Source organism: Thalassophryne amazonica, chromosome 16, assembly GCF_902500255.1.
Source record: "Thalassophryne amazonica chromosome 16, fThaAma1.1, whole genome shotgun sequence".
In the NCBI taxonomy this organism is placed as follows: Eukaryota; Metazoa; Chordata; class Actinopteri; order Batrachoidiformes; family Batrachoididae; genus Thalassophryne; species Thalassophryne amazonica.
This window is the reverse complement of record NC_047118.1, coordinates 3,376,235-3,396,239: the sequence shown is the minus strand read 5'-3', so window position 1 is coordinate 3,396,239 and position 20,005 is coordinate 3,376,235. Positions and strand designations below refer to the sequence as shown.

At 44.4% G+C, this 20,005-nt stretch overlaps 1 protein-coding gene across 3 annotated transcripts in view; it reads right to left on the bottom strand.

Annotated features, from left to right (window-relative positions):
* LOC117528049 (RUN domain-containing protein 3A-like) overlaps nucleotides 1-20,005 on the bottom strand; it is an 81,967-nt gene that overhangs the window by 45,718 nt on the left and 16,244 nt on the right. For all 3 annotated transcript variants that reach the window (XM_034190571.1, XM_034190570.1, XM_034190573.1), the window contains exons 5-10: nucleotides 10,920-11,009; nucleotides 6,326-6,406; nucleotides 6,088-6,253; nucleotides 5,840-5,997; nucleotides 4,138-4,251; nucleotides 421-527 (exon numbers count right to left, since the gene is read on the bottom strand). In XM_034190571.1, coding sequence (XP_034046462.1) covers nucleotides 421-527; nucleotides 4,138-4,251; nucleotides 5,840-5,997; nucleotides 6,088-6,253; nucleotides 6,326-6,406; nucleotides 10,920-11,009 — 716 coding nt within the window. The remainder of the gene's footprint in view (nucleotides 1-420; nucleotides 528-4,137; nucleotides 4,252-5,839; nucleotides 5,998-6,087; nucleotides 6,254-6,325; nucleotides 6,407-10,919; nucleotides 11,010-20,005) is intronic.

Below are 20,005 nucleotides of genomic sequence, written 5' to 3'. Positions count from 1 at the left end.
CACCTAATACAAGTGCAAATTAAGGCCAAGGGTGTGTTTGGGGGTGTGATCTGTCATGACTTTGAAGAGGCAGGTGTGCTGGAAAATGGTATTTTGCTATTTAGATGGCTAACTAACATAAGTCAGAGTTTTTGTGGCGAGGAATCAGATCTGAGCACAATGTGCTCCAAGTACGTGACTTTATCTTTTACAGGCGCAGCCCCCAAAACCCAGGTGAAGCTGGGAAGCCGTCATTTTATGTCATTTCATTTAAAGTTTGTTTTCAGTTTAATTCTGTCGTACTCTGGTGCAGTACTGTGCATCCTTCTATGTACAAGCAGGGTGCACACACCAATGCGTTGGTTGTCAGTGCACGTTACACACTGTAATGAATACGTTGTGGCGCATGCAGCAGCGGCAGCGGTATGAAAGTCTCTGTACCTGCTGAGGTCCAGGCGGCGTCTCCGTTCTGTTTCCCGTCAGTCTTCTGAGACTCAGAGTTCAGGCTGACCTCAGCAGAAAGCTGCTCCAAACTACTGAAGCTGCTCCTGAGGAAACAAACAACGTGCACTGAATAAAGATCAGGCAGAAATGTTCAGGACATGTGTGTGAAATCTATTTTTTCGTTCATTTTTTTCACCGTTAAGACCCGTTGTCGCAGACCGAACGGTCCCCTCTAAAAATCAGTCCGCCCTGCCTTCACTGTGCATGCATCATTAGCCGCGGTTCACCGATTATCACCTTGTTTCTGCTTCAAGCTGCACTCCAGTCATCATCTATCTCAGTCACAGATATCTGAAGCTTTTGTACAACAATCACTTCCACATAAATTCAGCATTATTTTGTCATAAAAGACAGAGGAAGCGATTGGAGCGCCGCAGCTACAGGAGCTGCTAGTTGATGCGTTCATTGTGTGTCGGTAATTTCAAAGAGTCACAGAGTATCGCCTCATTTCTGCTTAAAACTGACTTTAGAATGATTTAAGAGGTTTTACCTTTATCATCTGATGGTTAATTATCCTATTAATCCATTTGATTGTTTTGGGTGAAGAGACTCTGTGTCAGATGAGCTGCTGAGCTCCAAAATAACACATGGGCAGTGGAGGCAGGGCGGAGCAATTTTTATTAAGGCGGACCATTCAGTCTGTGACACTGGTACAAGTGGCCATAAGACAAAAACGGCTCCTTGTGTTTTACTTTTTTGTGACATGAAATTAAAGGTGTCAACAAAAAGCTTTCATTAATTCGTTCCAAAAAACAAAACAGGGCACTCGAGGAAATAATTAAAAGAAGATTTAAATGTCTTTATTAATATGGCTAATGCATGGCATAAGATAGATAGATATATATATATATATAGATATATATATATATATATATATATATATATATATATATATATATGTGACCGTGGGACTGTTGTGGCCGGGACAGCGGTGGGATCCAACCCTGGACTACTCACACTAAAGACCCGAACTCTACCAGGTCAGCCAAAGGGGAATTCCCCTGTTAGCCAAGCTAGCGGGAACGTCTTTTCAATCTGGATTTCATCTTGCTACAGATAGATAGATAGAGAGGTTAGATAATGAGATGTCTATAGGTCTGGAAGACAGGAAGTGACATCATGATCTCGTCACAGTGCACAGAACCAGTGATTCACATGATTCTGTATGGATTCTGTCCCGGGTGTACCCGCCTCACGCTCTATGACTGCTGGGACAGGCTCCACCGCGACCCTTAATTGGACTAAGTGGCTGAAGATGAGTGTGTGTGTGTGTGTGAGATAATCGACTGATCGGAAAAAAAAGGTCAAATTTTTATAAAAATTGTTAATCTATTAATAAAAAAAAACAATAGGTTAAATAATTACAAAAATAATGATTATTTACATACATATTATATGATATTATATTATATATAGGGTATTTTAAGGTCTGTAGTTCAGTTCATTTGGTCTGGATGCATTGCAGAAGGAGCTAATAAAGTATTTTGTACTATATTATTATTGATGTTCCTGATTGCTTTTATTGCTGTTACTCTACTGCTACTACAGCAGATTAACATTCACAAGTTCTGCAGCATGCCGTGGGTGAGATGGTTAGAAAATCCCTGATATCTCATATTAACATGATAGCACGTTACCATGGTTACCGCAATCTCACTCAGTGATATTGCTCCTTCCACTGTTTTCACAAACCGCATTGACGATTGTGTGATTTAGCATTTGAATTCATGAAGTTGTCATATTCGGGATGTCCACTGGTGGTTGTGGTCCACAGCAGATGTCAAACGAGAGCATTTGCACAAATTAAAGAAAGAAAAATGCAGCAGAACTCATCATGTCCACGCATAATTCTTCTATTATTCTCTCAAAAATTCTTGAAAGGGTAGTTGTAAAACAGCTAACTGATCATCTGCAGAGGAATGGTCTATTTGAAGAGTTTCAGTCAGGTTTTAGAATTCATCATAGTACAGAAACAGCATTAGTGAAGGTTACAAATGATCTTCTTATGGCCTCGGACAGTGGACTCGTCTCTGTCCTTGTTCTGTTGGACCTCAGTGCTGCTTTTGATACTGTTGACCATAACATTTTATTACAGAGATTAGAGCATGCCATAGGTATTAAAGGCACTGCGCTGCGGTGGTTTGAATCATATTTATCTAATAGATTACAATTTGTTCATGTAAATGGGGAATCTTCTTCACAGACTAAAGTTAATTATGGAGTTCCACAAGGTTCTGTGCTAGGACCAATTTTATTCACTTTATACATGCTTCCCTTAGGCAGTATTATTAGACGGTATTGCTTAAATTTTCATTGTTACGCAGATGATACCCAGCTTTATCTATCCATGAAGCCAGAGGACACACACCAATTAGCTAAACTGCAGGATTGTCTTACAGACATAAAGACATGGATGACCTCTAATTTCCTGCTTTTAAACTCAGATAAAACTGAAGTTATTCTACTTGGCCCCACAAATCTTAGAAACATGGTGTCTAACCAGATCCTTACTCTGGATGGCATTACCCTGACCTCTAGTAATACTGTGAGAAATCTTGGAGTCATTTTTGATCAGGATATGTCATTCAAAGCGCATATTAAACAAATATGTAGGACTGCTTTTTTGCATTTACGCAATATCTCTAAAATCAGAAAGGTCTTGTCTCAGAGTGATGCTGAAAAACTAATTCATGCATTTATTTCCTCTAGGCTGGACTATTGTAATTCATTATTATCAGGTTGTCCTAAAAGTTCCCTAAAAAGCCTTCAGTTAATTCAAAATGCTGCAGCTAGAGTACTGACGGGGACTAGAAGGAGAGAGCATATCTCACTCATATTGGCCTCTCTTCATTGGCTTCCTGTTAATTCTAGAATAGAATTTAAAATTCTTCTTCTTACTTATAAGGTTTTGAATAATCAGGTCCCATCTTATCTTAGGGACCTCGTAGTACCATATCACCCCAATAGAGCGCTTCGCTCTCAGACTGCAGGCTTACTTGTAGTTCCTAGGGTTTGTAAGAGTAGAATGGGAGGCAGAGCCTTCAGCTTTCAGGCTCCTCTCCTGTGGAACCAGCTCCCAATTCAGATCAGGGAGACAGACACCCTCTCTACTTTTAAGATTAGGCTTAAAACTTTCCTTTTTGCTAAAGCTTATAGTTAGGGCTGGATCAGGTGACCCTGAACCATCCCTTAGTTATGCTGCTATAGACGTAGACTGCTGGGGGGTTCCCATGATGCACTGTTTCTTTCTCTTTTTGCTCTGTATGCACCACTCTGCATTTAATCATTAGTGATCGATCTCTGCTCCCCTCCACAGCATGTCTTTTTCCTGGTTCTCTCCCTCAGCCCCAACCAGTCCCAGCAGAAGACTGCCCCTCCCTGAGCCTGGTTCTGCTGGAGGTTTCTTCCTGTTAAAAGGGAGTTTTTCCTTCCCACTGTAGCCAAGTGCTTGCTCACAGGGGGTCGTTTTGACCGTTGGGGTTTTACATAATTATTGTATGGCCTTGCCTTACAATATAAAGCGCCTTGGGGCAACTGTTTGTTGTGATTTGGCGCTATATAAAAAAATTGATTGATTGATTGATTGATTATTTCAGCTGTCAAAGTGTGAAAGAAACACGGAGCAGGAATCAATAAAAGAGTGTTCAGGTGTACCTGCTGCACAGTTTGATGTCCACCTGGTTGTTTGCAATGGTGGACCACTGGTTGATCAGTGGGATGGAAAGATCTTTAGCCAGGTGGGAGGAATCACAGGATACGAGTGCAGATCTGGATTAAACATAAATCAGTAAAAAATAAATAAAAAAAATTACACTTTTCACTTTGGCAAGTTATTATTATATATATATTATTATTCACAGAGAATAAGGACTGTAACTACAGCTTTAAGGACCCCTGTAAGGACGCTCGGCACGCCGCGCTCCGAGCTGCAACAACGCGGCACAAACCGCCAGACCATTTCTAAGCTGATGGCTCTGTGGATACGAGACCGTCGTGTGTTCTTTCTCTGGTTATCACAAGAGCTGGACATCAACAATTTTCTGGCAGATTTCACTTTTAACAAGAGATTTTGTCATGGAAAGTCGCGTGGAGGCCTCGCGCATCACGACCGATTCACTTTGGAAGCGAGACAAAGGAACACCTCCGTTTCCGCGTGTCAGAGGACAAGTTTGGACATGTCTATCTTGGCTTTCAATGCTTACCAGTCCAGTAAGTATCAATGAAATTGTGGAGAGCTGGACATGTCCAAACTTGTCCTCTGACATGCGGAAACGGAGGTGTTCCTTTGTCTCGCTTCCAAAGTGAATCGGTCTTTACGCGCGAAGCCTCTGCGCGGCTTTCCATGACAAAATCTCTTGTTAAAAGTGAAATCTGCCAGAAAATGGTTGATGTCCAGCTCTTGTGATAACCAGAGAAAGAGCACACGACGGTCTCGTATCCACAGAGCCATCCATTTAGAAATGGTCCGGTGGCTTGTGCCGTGTCGTCGCAGCTTGGAGCGCGGCGCGCCGAGCGTCCTTAAAGGGGTCCTTAAAGCTGTACTAACAGACCTTATTCTCTGTGAAGCCTGTAAAATTTTCACCAAAAGCCAGATAAATTTTTCGAATAGTTTCCAGGTGCCAGTCTCTAACAGCTTCTGAAAAAATTCTGATGGAAAAAAAAAAACCAAATCATTCCACCATTTCCAGACAATGAAAATCCGATGAGGGGGCGGGACCACTCCTTCCACAAGGCGTGCTCACAGGCGAATGATGTCACCGACAGGCGTGGAAAAACTCACGCATGCGCACAAGGGTTCAAGCTTGTCTGATGTAAAAACATATGAATCAAATCCATATAGTTTTTGAAAAAAATAAAAAGGACTGTTACTTTATGGACAGACCTCGTATATATGTCATGATGTGAAGGAAGGATCTGAAGGAGATTTCTTGAGAATTTAAGTGAAAACCATCATGGTGCTAAAAGAATCCCACGACTGTCCATCAGGACACAATAACAGACGTCACTGACATGCATCTGCGGGAGTGAAACCTCAGTTTCTGAAGGTGGTGTGTCTTCACCATGTGCAATCTTATGTTTTTAATGCAGGCTATAACAAGGATAACAAGGTTAAAAAATACTGCTTCACTGTCAAAGTTGGAATTTATGTCAATATAAAGGGTATATAGTCGACCACAAGCAACAGGTTCATCGTCATCCTGAGTTAACAGAAGATATTATCTTCTATACAAGGTGTCTAAGCCAGTGAGCCCCTTGCCAGGGATCGCCAACCTGTGCACCATCTAATATTTACAAATGTCAAATCTGGGTAATGGATCAATAGTTTATTTTTATTTCTGTCTTTGTGTTTTCTCACAGTTGTGCCTGCAGCTCCAGCACAATGGCCTCCAGCTCCTTCTTCTCCTGCTGGTTCTGGGCTGCCAGCTCTTCCACTGTGGCTCTCAGATGTTTGTTCTCTGTCTCAACATTCTTCAACTGTGACTCTCGCAGTCGTACCAGCTCCTCTAGGTAACCCTGAACACAACACACACACAAGGAGACGGGGATTTGTCGATTTGGAGCTCAAACTGAGGATCTCGCTTTAAAATATACTTGAGCTTTCACCTTTTGGGCATAGACTATCTTAAACCTCTGCTCCATCTTGCGACATTTGTTGCTCCAGCTTTCCTCGTCAGTCACCAGGGGGATGTATGGATGTTCTGGGTCGCTCTCCTCACTGTTACTGCTGTCCACGCTGTGGCGGTCCTCATCATCACTCAGGTAGTCATAGCTAGAGACAAGCACGAGTGTGACGGTGCTGTAATGTACAGTGGAGTGGCAGCATCAGATGGATCAGCCTCACCTCTGAGTAAACTTCAGGTAGGGAGTGTAGTCAATCACAGATGGGAATTTCCCATCCAGAGTCTCCCCCTTCAAGCAGAAACTGGACAGAAATGGAGAAGAATGTTGCTGGAAAAAAGCTGAGATACTGTAGCTGCAATTTAAAAATACTGAGTGGTGCCCAATGTATGTCACAAAACTGTTAACAAAGTGCTTTGTATAGCACAGTATCATCTGCATATAGAGTGACATTTATTTAAAATGGGTGACAGTTTTTAACTGCTCCAAAAGTCAACTATACTGTCTAAATTATTAAGTGTTTATATAATTACATCCACCTAAAAGGGTGATGGACAGATTTGGACAAAATGCTTGATGAGGATGGTCACTAAGTCAAAGAAAAGCTGACTCAATTTTGGTTGTGTGGAGGTATCCCTCTACTTTTCGCTGTATTTTCCATTCCTTACGACATCACAAAGATGTGACAGGGAAACGTCAGAAATACAACTGTACCCCTGTGTTGGTTGGGAGGCGTAACAATAATTGCCAATTAAGGAAAGGTATTCATTTGAGTGTCCTTGCAGTTTATATGTACTGCCAGGCAAGACAAGAGTTGTATTTCTTTTTTAAACTTGCTGAACATGTCGACAATGGTCTACAGTTGTTACAATTTATACCTTGAGTTAAGTAAAACTAAATAGGCATACAAAGGCAATTTGTTTTAAACACTGTGAGATGGGATTTTTTTTTATATATTAACCAGTTTTCATAAAATTGGCAAAATCTTTTTTCTGTTACCCATACAAGAAACCAGTACAGTTTGCTATGGATCTGCAAAATGCACAAAGTGAGGTAATTGAAAAATAAAATGCATTACATTACTTTCTTCTTCTTGGTCTTCCGGCTGTTCCCGTTAGGGGTCGCCACAGCAGATCAATTGTTTCCATCTCACCCTGTCCTCTGTATCTTCCTCTGTCACACCAACCACCTGCATGTCGTCTCTCAGCACATCCATGAACCTCCTCTTTGGTCTCCCTCTTCTCCTCCTGCCTGGTGGCTCCATCCTCAGCATCCTTCTCCCTATATACCCTGGGTCCCTCCTCTGCACATGTCCAAACCATCTCAATCTCGCCTCTCTGACTTTGTCTCCAAACCGTCCCACCTGAGCTGTCCCTCTGATATGTTCATTCCTAATCTTGTCCATTCTTGTCACTCCCAAAGAGAATCTCAACATCTTCAGCTCTGCCTCCTGTCTTTTTGTTAGTGCCACTGTCTCTAAACCATACAACATAGCTGGTCTCACTACTGTTTTGTAAATTTTCCCCTTCACTCTTGCTGATATTCTTTGGTCACAAATCACTCCTGCCACCTTTCTCCACCCACTCCACCCTGCCTGCACTCTCTTCTTCACCTCTCTACCACACTCTCCATTACTTTGAACAGTTGACCCCAAATATTTAAACTCATCTACTTTCACCACTTCTACTCCTTGTAACTGCACTATTCCACTGGGCTCCCTCTCATTCACACACATGTACTCAGTCTTGCTTCTACTGACTTTCATTCCCCTTCTCTCCAAAGCATATCGCCACTTCTCCAGACTAATCTCAACTTGCTCTCTACTCTCACTACAGATCACAATGTCATCTGCAAACATCATAGTCCATGGGGACTCCTGTCTGATCTCATCCGTCAACCTGTCCATCACCACTGCAAACAAGAAAGGACTCAGAGCTGATCCTTGGTGTAATCCCACCTCCACCTTGAACGAGTCTGTCATTCCGACTGCGCATCTCACTGCTGTCACACTATTCTTGTACATGTCCTGCACTACCCTAACATACTTCTCTGCCACTCCAGACTTCCTCATACAATGCCACAACTCTTCCCTTGGCACCCTATCATAAGCTTTTTCTAAGTCCACAAAAACACAATGTAACTCTTTCTGTCCTTCTCTGTACTTTTCCAACAGTATTCTCAGAGCAAACATTGCATCTGTAGTGCTCTTTCTCGGCATGAAACCATATTGCTGCTCACAGATCTTCACCTGTTTTCTAAGCCTAGCTTCTACTACTCTTTCCCATAACTTCATGCTGTGGCTGATCAGCTTTATGCCTCTGTAGTTACTGCAGCTCTGCACATCACCCTTGTTCTTGAAAATAGGAACCAGCACACTTCGTCTCCACTCCTCAGGCATCCTCTCACTTTCCAAGATTTTATTAAACAATCTGGTTAGAAACTCTACTGCCATCTCTCCTAGACATTTCCATGCCTCCACTGGAATGTCATCTGGACCAACTGCCTTTCCACTCTTCATCCTCTTCATAGCAGCCCTCACTTCTTCCTTACTAATCTCTTGTACTTCCTGATTTACTCTCGCCAAATCATCCAGCCTTTTCTCTCGCTCATTTTCTTTATTCATCAACTCTTCAAAATATTCCCTCCACCTTCTCAGCACACACTCCTCACTTGTCAGCACATTACCATGTGCATCTTTTACCACCCTAACCTGCTGTACATCCTTTCCAGCTCTGTCCCTTTGGCCAATCGGTACAAGTCCTTTTCTCCTTCCTTACTATTCAACTTCTTGTACAGCTCGCAATATGCCTTTTCCTTTGCTTTTGCCACTATTCTTCTCGCCTTACGCCACATCTCCTTGTACTCCTGTCTACTTTCTTCATCTCTCCGACTATCCCAAAACTTTTTCGCCAACCTCTTTCTCCTTATGCTTTCCTGGACCTTTTCATCCCACCACCAAGTCTCCTTGTCTTCCTTCCACTGTCCACATGTCATACCCAGTACTGCCCTAGCTGTCTCCCTCACCACATCTGCAGTACTTTTCCAGTTGTCCAAAATTGCTTCCCCTCCAACTAGTGCTTCTCTCACCTGCTCGCTAAATTTCACACAACAGTCTTCCTCCTTCAGCTTCCACCATCTGATCCTTTGTTGAGCTCTCACTCTCTTCTTCTTCTTTACCTCTAAAGTCATCCTACAAACAACCATCCTATGCTGTCTAGTGACACTCTCTCCTGCTACCACCTTACAGTCTGTGATTTCTTTTAGCTTGCATCTCCTATAAAGAATGTAGTCCACCTGTGTGCACCTTCCTCCACTCTTATATGTTACCCTGTGCTCCTCCCTTTTCTTAAAGTAGGTATTCACCACAGCCATTTCCATCCTTTTTGCAAAATCAACTACCATCTGTCCTTCCCCATTCCTATCCTTGATACCATATCTACCCATTACTTCCTCATCACCTCTGTTCCCTTCACCAACATGCCCATTGAAGTCTGCTCCTATCACCACTCTTTCATGCTTGGGCACACTCTCCACCACCTCATCTAATACACTCCAGAAATCTTCTTTCTCCTTCATCTCACAACCTACCTGTGGGGCATATGCACTGATGATATTCATCATCACCCCTTCAATTTCCAACTTCACACTCATCACCCTGTCAGACACTCGTTTAACCTCCAACACATTTTTAACATACTCTTCCTTTAAAATGACCCCAACACCATTTCTCTTCCTGTCCTCACCATGGTACAACAACTTGTACCCACCGCTGATGCTCCTGCTCTTACTTCCCTTCCACTTGGTCTCTTGCACACACAATATGTCTACCTTTCTCCTCTCCATCATATCAGCCAGCTCTCTCCCTTTACCAGTCCCTTTACCTCTTCTCCCGCTGTTCGTGGTAACGTTTTCCTCCTCTTCTTCGTCGTCTTCGCCCAGCAGTAGCCCAATTTCCACCGGCACCCTGTTGGGCAACAGCACCGGTGGCGGACATTGTTAACCCGGGCTGCGACCGATCCGGTATGGGAATTCGATTCTGAGTCTGCATAGTTGGGTTGGCTTGTTTTACGCCGGATGCCCTTCCTGACGCAACCCTCCTCATTTATCCGGGCTTGGGACCGGCACTCAGAATGTACTGGCTGCACACTTACTTTACCTGAATTTAACTGATGGTTTTATCTGAAGTGACTTACAAGTGAGGAATCGCAGTCAAGCTACAGTGCAAAAAGGAACTTCAGGATAATGACAAATACCATCTTTACAGACACATGCAAATTACAACATGCAAAAATGTAAGTTGATACCAGAGAGTGAAATATGGAAGGTCAAGAGAGAAAAGAAGTGCATGGTAAGTGCGAGTTAGGCATCTTTGGGTTGTTTGAGTTATTAGGCACAGGGGTACTCTGGGAAAAGCTGGGTTTTGAAGAATGTAGACAGTGACGTCCCTGCCCTATTAACATTTGGTAGATTGTTTCATTGTCAGGAACCACAAGGGAGAAAAGTCTATGGCCTTGTTTCTAGGGACTGGCAGTGCCAGACGTTGCTCCTTAGACAAACACTGCATATGTTTGAGGTGTTTTAAGTACATGCAGAATAGACAACAGATTGTGTCCATTTACATATTCATGAATACTTTAAATAAAGGTCATCAAGTACAGATATCTGCTACTATAAGCAACAGGTTCATCATTTCTCACAGATGTTGAAATGGAGCAATATCACCACCTGGTAGACACTTAATACAGGTACAATAGAATTTCACACCAAGAGCTCCAGTATCTGTTTTTTTAAAATGTGAACATTGTGCATGTTTTTACCTGAAGTCAATGGCACTCAGGCCAATCAGCATGCCGGTTAGCACCATGGCCTCCTCTCTCAACATGATGGCTCCATCATCATAGAACCTCCTGTCAAGTAAAGAGGTGACATCATCTCTGAAATCTGAGATATGGGGTCCAATCTTGGTGGTGCATGCATAATGTTTAGCAGAAATACTTTTGAAGTGTGTCTGCTATAGTTTTAATTTCAATTTATTTTCCTTTATATAGCGCCAAATCACAAACTACACAACTATACTTACCTATTTTGTATAATTGGTTTAAACAGGATTATAACAAATATTTAATTTCATGCATCTTTGAGAATAGGTTGGGTCATCAAGAAAAGACAGATATGTGAGCCTTTTAAATAATGGTTGTCTTTAACATCATGATAAACGATGCAGATTCAATTCAATTTATTTTCATTTATATACCACCAAATAACAACAGAGTTCCCTCAAGGCACTTCACACAAGTAAGGTCTAACCTTACTAACCCCCAGAGTAGCAGTGGTAAGGAAAAACTCCTTCTGAGGAAGAAACCTCAAGCAGACCAGACTCAAAGGGGTGATCCTCTGCTTGGGCCATGATACAGACACAAATTACAGAAATAATTCACAGAACAATTCACGGATTAATATACAAGAATTGCTGTTGGTGCACAGGACAGGAGGGTCTCCAGCACAAATACAACTCCCATCTCTGGAAGGAGCTGCACTTAAACAGAGAGAAAACAGAATCAGGCATCAGAAAGACAAAAAATACTGTATAATTTGCCAGCATTAATCAACAAGAAAAACAGAGAAATACTAAGGTGATCGCCGGCCACTAGCCCTAAACTTCACTAAAAGACCCAGAATTTAGGTGAAGTTGAGGCTGCGGCACGCTCCAATTACTAATAACATGAATTAAAAGAGTAAAAAGCGTAAAACAAAACTGTACCAGTATGCTAGCCGTATGAAAGGGAAAACATGGACTTGAAAGTCTCCACAGAATCTGATTGTTTTATTGACGCAGGGAGATCATTCCACAGAACAGGGGCACGATAAGAGAAAGCTCTGTGACCCGCAGACTTCTTATTCACCTTAGGGACACAAAGTAGTCCTGCACCCTGAGAACGTAAAGCCCGGGCCAGTACGTAAGGTTTAATTAGGTCAGCTAGGTAGGGAGGTGCCAGTCCATGAATAATTTTATAGGTTAGTAGCAGAACCTTAAAATCTGATCTCACTGGGACAGGAAGCCAGTGAAGAGACGCCAAAATGGGTGTAATATGGTCAAACTTTCTGCTTCGTGTCAGAAGTCTGGCTGCAGCATTTTGAACCAATTGGAGACCCCTAATGCTAGACTGCGGTAAACCAGAAAATAGAACATTGCAGTAGTCCAATCTAGAAGAGTTGAACGCATGGATCAGGGTCTCAGCATCAGCCATAGACAGGATGGGACGAATCTTCGCTATATTTTGCAGGTGGAAGAAAGCAGTCCTAGTAATATTTCTAATGTGGAGGCCAAAGGACAACGAAGGATCAAAAATTACCCCAAGGTTCCTCACTTTGTCAGTGTGATGCATGACACACGAGCCGAGGCTGAGCATTAAATGGTCAAATTGATGCCGATGTATCACTGGACCAAGAACCATCATTTCAGTCTTTTCAGGTTTAAAAGTAGGAAGTTTCTAGACATCCAGCTTCTCACTGCTGCAAGGCAATCTTCTAAGGATTTTATGTGAACAAGATTACCAGCAGTTATCGGCATATATAACTGAGTATCATCTGCATAGCAGTGAAAGGTAATCCCAAAACGCCGCAATATGTGCCCAAGGGGTGCTATATAAAGGGAGAAAAGCATGGGGCCTAAGACAGACCCCTGTGGAACCCCAAATTTCATGTCACTAAGGTTAGAGGTAGTGTTACTGTACAAAACACAGTGAGAACGACTGGTCAAGTATGACGTCAGCCATGCAAGGCCACTCCCAGTAATCCCAAAATGATTTTCCAGCCTATCAAGTAGAATGTGATGATCTACTGTATCAAATGCAGCACTGAGATCTAACAGCAACAGAACCGTAGTGGTGTCCGAATCCATTGTAAGCAGAAGATCATTCACCACTTTAGTGAGAGCCGTCTCTGTGGAATGATATTTTCTAAAAGCAGACTGCAGTGGCTCAAAGAGATTATTCTCAGTAAGATAGTTTACGAGCTGCCCTGACACCACTTTTTCCAGAATTTTAGAGAAAAATGATAGATTTGATATCGGCCGATAGTTTGTCAATACACTTGGGTCAAGATTAGGTTTCTTAAGTAATGGTTTAATCACTGCAGATTTGAAACATTTAGGAACAGATCCAGAAGTTAAAGAACGATGAATAATTTCCAGCACAATCGGGCCAAGAGTGGGCCACAGGTCCTTAAACAGTTTTGTTGGTATAGGATCAAATAAACAGGTTGTGCTTTTTGTTGATGTTATGAGTTTCGTCAGCAGGCCTAGTGAGATACTATCAAATTCTGTAAATCTAGGTAATACCTCAGTTGTGGTGCCCACCTCAGCTGGACTGGTCTGTCATAACAGACATTCTTTCAGTAGGCCAACGTACCCAATATAATGTAATGACTTGGATTTATAGAGCGATTTTCAAGACACCCAAAGTGCTTTACAAGTTTAATTATTCATTCACTCGCACATTCACACACATTGGTGGTGGTGAGCTACTAGTGTTGCCACAGCTGTCCTGGGGCAAACTGATGGAAGTGTGGCTGCCATTCTGCACCTATGGCCCATCCAACCATCACCACACCACCACATTCATACACAGGCAAGGTGGGTTAAGTGTCTTGCACTTAACCAATGACTGGTCCATAAAGTAGAAACACTGGCCTATTGGTTCATTTTCTAAATTGACAATTGGTTGACCCAATCTTACCTCTTGGCCTACCAGGCATACCACCTCTCTCCCTCTGTCTTCTGTATTTCTCATGTCAGAAAGTGTGTGTGTGTGGGGGGGTGGGTACAAGCTGGAGTGCAAACTAGGGAGTTGTGTGGAATGAGACTGGACTCTTAATTAGTTTTAGGTGTGTTATGGGCAGAAGTTAAAAACCATCAGACAGCACCTGTCCTTGTCTTTAAGTCAGCATGTGCCAAGTTTTTGCAAGTTGCTACTGACATATAATCTAATAGACAATTTTCAAGTTGCGCTGCCATTTTGAAACCGAGACTTCCGGTTAGTGTGCCTCTCGCTCGCGTGTTTGGCGTCACTGGAAACAACAGCTTGTTATGACACCTCACAGAGCGGCTAACCGATTGGTTGTTATATGACGCCTCACTGAGAGGCTAACTGATCTGATGTTATGACGCCTCACGGAGCGGCTAACCGATCGGTTGTTATGACGCCTCACGGAGCGGCTAACCGATCGGTTGTTATGACGCCTCACGGAGCGGCTAACTGATCTGATGTTATGACGCCTCACGGAGCGGCTAACTGATCTGATGTTATGACGCCTCACGGAGCGGCTAACCGATCGGTTGTTATGACGCCTCACGGAGCGGCTAACTGATCTGATGTTATGACGCCTCACGGAGCGGCTAACTGATCTGATGTTATGTCGCCTCACGGAGCAGCTAACCGATCGGTTGTTATGACGCCTCACGGAGCGGCTAACTGATCTGATGTTATGATGCCTCACGGAGCGGCTAACCGATCTGATGTTATGATGCCTCACGGAGCGGCTAACCGATAGGTTGTTATGACGCCTCACGGAGCGTCTAACTGATCTGATGTTATGACGCCTCACGGAGCGGCTAACTGATCTGATGTTATGACGCCTCACGGAGCGGCTAACTGATCTGATGTTATGACGCCTCACGAAGCAGCTAACTGATCTGATGTTATGACGCCTCACGGAGCAGCTAACTGATCTGATGTTATGACGCCTCACGGAGCGGCTAACTGATCTGATGTTATGATGCCTCATGGAGCAGCTAACCGATCGGTTGTTATGACGCTTCACGGAGCAGCTAACTGATCTGATGTTATGACGTCTCATGGAGCGGCTAACCGACCTGATGTTATGACGCCTCATGGAGCGGCTAACTGATCTGATGTTATGATGCCTCATGGAGCGGCTAACCGATCTGATGCTATGACGCCTCATGGAGCGGCTAACTCATCTGATGTTATGATGCCTCATGGAGCAGCTAACTGTTCTGATGTTATGACGCCTCACGGAGCGGCTAATCGATCGGTTGTTATATGATGCCTCACTGAGCGGCTAACTGATTCAATGTTATGACGCCTAACGGAGCGGCTAACCAATCGGATGTTATGACACCTCATGGAGCGGCTAACTGATCTGATGTTATGATGCCTCACTGAGTGGCTAACCGATCGGATGTTATGACACCTCATGGAGCGGCTAACTGATCTGATGTTATGATGCCTCACTGAGTGGCTAACCGATCTGATGTTATGACGCCAAACGGAGCGGCTAACTGATCTGATGTTATGACGCCTCACGGAGCGGCTAATCGATCGGTTGTTATATGATGCCTCACTGAGCGGCTAACTGATTCAATGTTATGACGCCTCACTGAGCGGCTAACTGATTCGATGTTATGACGCCTAACGGAGCGGCTAACTGATCTGATGTTATGATACCTCACTGAGTGGCTAACCGATCGGATGTTATGATGCCTCACTGAGCGGCTAACTGATTCGATGTTATGACGCCTAACGGAGAGGCTAACTGATCTGATGTTATGATGCCTCACTGAGTGGCTAACTGATCTGATGTTATGACGCCTCACGGAGCGGCTAACTGATCTGATGTTATGACGCCTCACGAAGCAGCTAACTGATCTGATGTTATGACGCCTCACGGAGCAGCTAACTGATCTGATGTTATGACGCCTCACGGAGCGGCTAACTGATCTGTTGTTATGACGCCTCACGGAGCAGCTAACCGATCGGTTGTTATGACGCCTCACGGAGCAGCTAACTGATCTGATGTTATGACGTCTCATGGAGCGGCTAACCGATCTGATGTTATGACGCCTCATGGAGCGGCTAACTGATCTGATGTTATGATGCCTCATGGAGCGGCTAACCGATCTGATGCTATGACGCCTCATGGAGCGGCTAACTCATCTGATGTTATGATGCCTCATGGAGCAGCTAACTGTTCTGATGTTATGACGCCTCACGGAGCGGCTAATCGATCGGTTGTTATATGATGCCTCACTGAGCGGCTAACTGATTCAATGTTATGACGCCTAACGGAGCGGCTAACCAATCGGATGTTATGACACCTCATGGAGCGGCTAACTGATCTGATGTTATGATGCCTCACTGAGTGGCTAACCGATCGGATGTTATGACGCCTCACGGAGCGGCTAACTGATCTGATGTTATGATGCCTCACTGAGTGGCTAACCGATCTGATGTTATGACGCCAAACGGAGCGGCTAACTGATCTGATGTTATGACGCCTCACGGAGCGGCTAATCGATCGGTTGTTATATGATGCCTCACTGAGCGGCTAACTGATTCAATGTTATGACGCCTCACTGAGCGGCTAACTGATTCGATGTTATGACGCCTAACGGAGCGGCTAACTGATCTGATGTTATGATACCTCACTGAGTGGCTAACCGATCGGATGTTATGATGCCTCACTGAGCGGCTAACTGATTCGATGTTATGACGCCTAACGGAGAGGCTAACTGATCTGATGTTATGATGCCTCACTGAGTGGCTAACTGATCTGATGTTATGATCCCTCACTGAGTGGCTAACCGATCGGATGTTATGATGCCTCACTGAGCGGCTAACTGATTCGATGTTATGACGGCTAATGGAGAGGCTAACTGATCGGATGTTATGATGCCTCACTGAGCGGCTAACTGATCTGATGTTATGATGCCTCACTGAGTGGCTAACTGATCTGATGTTATGACGCCTCATGGAGCGGCTAACCGATCGGATGTTATGATGCCTCACTGAGCGGCTAACTGATTCGATGTTATGACGCCTAACGGAGAGGCTAACTGATCTGATGTTATGATGCCTCACTGAGTGGCTAACTGATCTGATGTTATGACGCCTCACGGAGCGGCTAACTGATCTGATGTTATGACGCCTCACTGAGCGGCTAATCGATCGGTTGTTATATGATGCCTCACTGAGCGGCTAACTGATTCAATGTTATGACGCCTAACGGAGCGGCTAACCAATCGGATGTTATGACACCTCATGGAGCGGCTAACTGATCTGATGTTATGATGCCTCACTGAGTGGCTAACCGATCGGATGTTATGACGCCTCACGGAGCGGCTAACTGATCTGATGTTATGATGCCTCACTGAGTGGCTAACCGATCTGATGTTATGACGCCAAACGGAGCGGCTAACTGATCTGATGTTATGACGCCTCACGGAGCGGCTAATCGATCGGTTGTTATATGATGCCTCACTGAGCGGCTAACTGATTCAATGTTATGACGCCTCACTGAGCGGCTAACTGATTCGATGTTATGACGCCTAACGGAGCGGCTAACTGATCTGATGTTATGATACCTCACTGAGTGGCTAACCGATCGGATGTTATGATGCCTCACTGAGCGGCTAACTGATTCGATGTTATGACGCCTAACGGAGAGGCTAACTGATCTGATGTTATGATGCCTCACTGAGTGGCTAACTGATCTGATGTTATGATCCCTCACTGAGTGGCTAACCGATCGGATGTTATGATGCCTCACTGAGCGGCTAACTGATTCGATGTTATGACGGCTAATGGAGAGGCTAACTGATCGGATGTTATGATGCCTCACTGAGCGGCTAACTGATCTGATGTTATGATGCCTCACTGAGTGGCTAACTGATCTGATGTTATGACGCCTCATGGAGCGGCTAACCGATCGGATGTTATGATGCCTCACTGAGCGGCTAACTGATTCGATGTTATGACGCCTAACGGAGAGGCTAACTGATCTGATGTTATGATGCCTCACTGAGTGGCCAACCGATCGGATGTTATGATGCCTCATGGAGCGGCTAACTGATCTGATGTTATGATGCCTCACTGAGTGGCTAACCGATCGGATGTTATGATGCCTCATGGAGAGGCTAACTGATCTGATGTTATGATGCCTCACTGAGCGACTAATCAATCGGTTGTTATATGATGCCTCACTGAGCAGCTAACTGATTCGATGTTATGACGCCTAACGGAGCGGCTAACTGATCTGATGTTATGATGCCTCACTGAACAGCTAACTGATCTGATGTTATGACGCCTAACGGAGCGGCTAACCGATCAGATGTTATGATGCCTCATGGAGCAGCTAACTGATCTGATGTTATGACGCCTCACGGAGCGGCTAATCGATCGGTTGTTATATGATGCCTCACTGAGCAGCTAACTGATTCGATGTTATGACGCCTAACGGAGCGGCTAACAGATCAGATGTTATGATGCCTCATGGAGCGGCTAACTGATCTGATGTTATGATGCCTCACTGAGTGGCTACCCGATCGGATGTTATGATGCCTCATGGAGCGGCTAACTGATCTGATGTTATGACGCCTCACGGAGCGACTAATCAATCGGTTGTTATATGATGCATCACTGAGCAGCTAACTGATTCGATGTTATGACGCCTAACGGAGCGGCTAACTGATGTGATGTTATGATGCCTCACTGAGCGGCTAACTGATCTGATGTTATGACGCCTAACGGAGCGGCTAACCGATCGGATGTTATGATGCCTCATGGAGCGGCTAACTGATCTGATGTTATGACGCCTAACGGAGCGGCTAACTGATCCGATGTTATGATGCCTAATGGAGCGGCTAACATATTTCATGTTATGATGCCTCACTGAGCGGCTAACTGATCGGATGTTATGATGCCTAACGGACGGCTAACAGATTTCATGTTATGATGCCTCACTGAGCGGCTAACTGATCGGATGTTATGATGCCTAACGGACGGCTAACAGATTTCATGTTATGATGCCTCACTGAGCGGCTAACTGATCGGATGTTATGACGCCTCACGGAGGTGCTAATCGATCGGTTGTTATATGATGCCTCACTGAGCAGCTAACTGATTCGATGTTATGACGCCTAACGGAGCGGCTAACTGATCGGATGTTATGATGCCTAACGGACGGCTATCAGATTTCATGTTATGATGCCTCACTGAGCAGCTAACTGATCGGATGTTATGACGCCTCACTGAGCGGCTAACTGATCGGATGTTATGATGCCTCACTGAGCAGCTAACTGATTCGATGTTATGACGCCTAACGGAGCAGCTAACAGATCGGATGTTATGATGCCTCACGGAGCGGCTAACTGATCCGATGTTATGATGCCTAACGGAGCAGCTAACTGATCGGATGTTATGATGCCTAACGGACGGCTATCAGATTTCATGTTATGATGCCTCACTGAGCGGCTAACTGATCGGATGTTATGACGCCTCACTGAGCGGCTAACTGATCGGATGTTATGATGCCTCACTGAGCAGCTAACTGATTCGATGTTATGACGCCTAACGGAGCGGCTAACAGATCGGATGTTATGATGCCTCACGGAGCGGCTAACTGATCCGATGTTATGATGCCTAACGGAGCGGCTAACAGATTTCATGTTATGATGCCTCACTGAGCGGCTAACTGATCGGATGTTATGATGCCTCACTGAGCGGCTAACTGATCGGATGTTATGATGCCTCACTGAGCGGCTAACTGATCGGATGTTATGATGCCTCACTGAGCAGCTAACTGATTCGATGTTATGACGCCTAACGGAGCAGCTAACAGATCGGATGTTATGATGCCTCACGGAGCGGCTAACTGATCCGATGTTATGATGCCTAACGGAGCGGCTAACTGATCGGATGTTATGATGCCTAACGGACGGCTATCAGATTTCATGTTATGATGCCTCACTGAGCGGCTAACTGATCGGATGTTATGACGCCTCACTGAGCGGCTAACTGATCGGATGTTATGATGCCTCACTGAGCAGCTAACTGATTCGATGTTATGACGCCTAACGGAGCGGCTAACAGATCGGATGTTATGA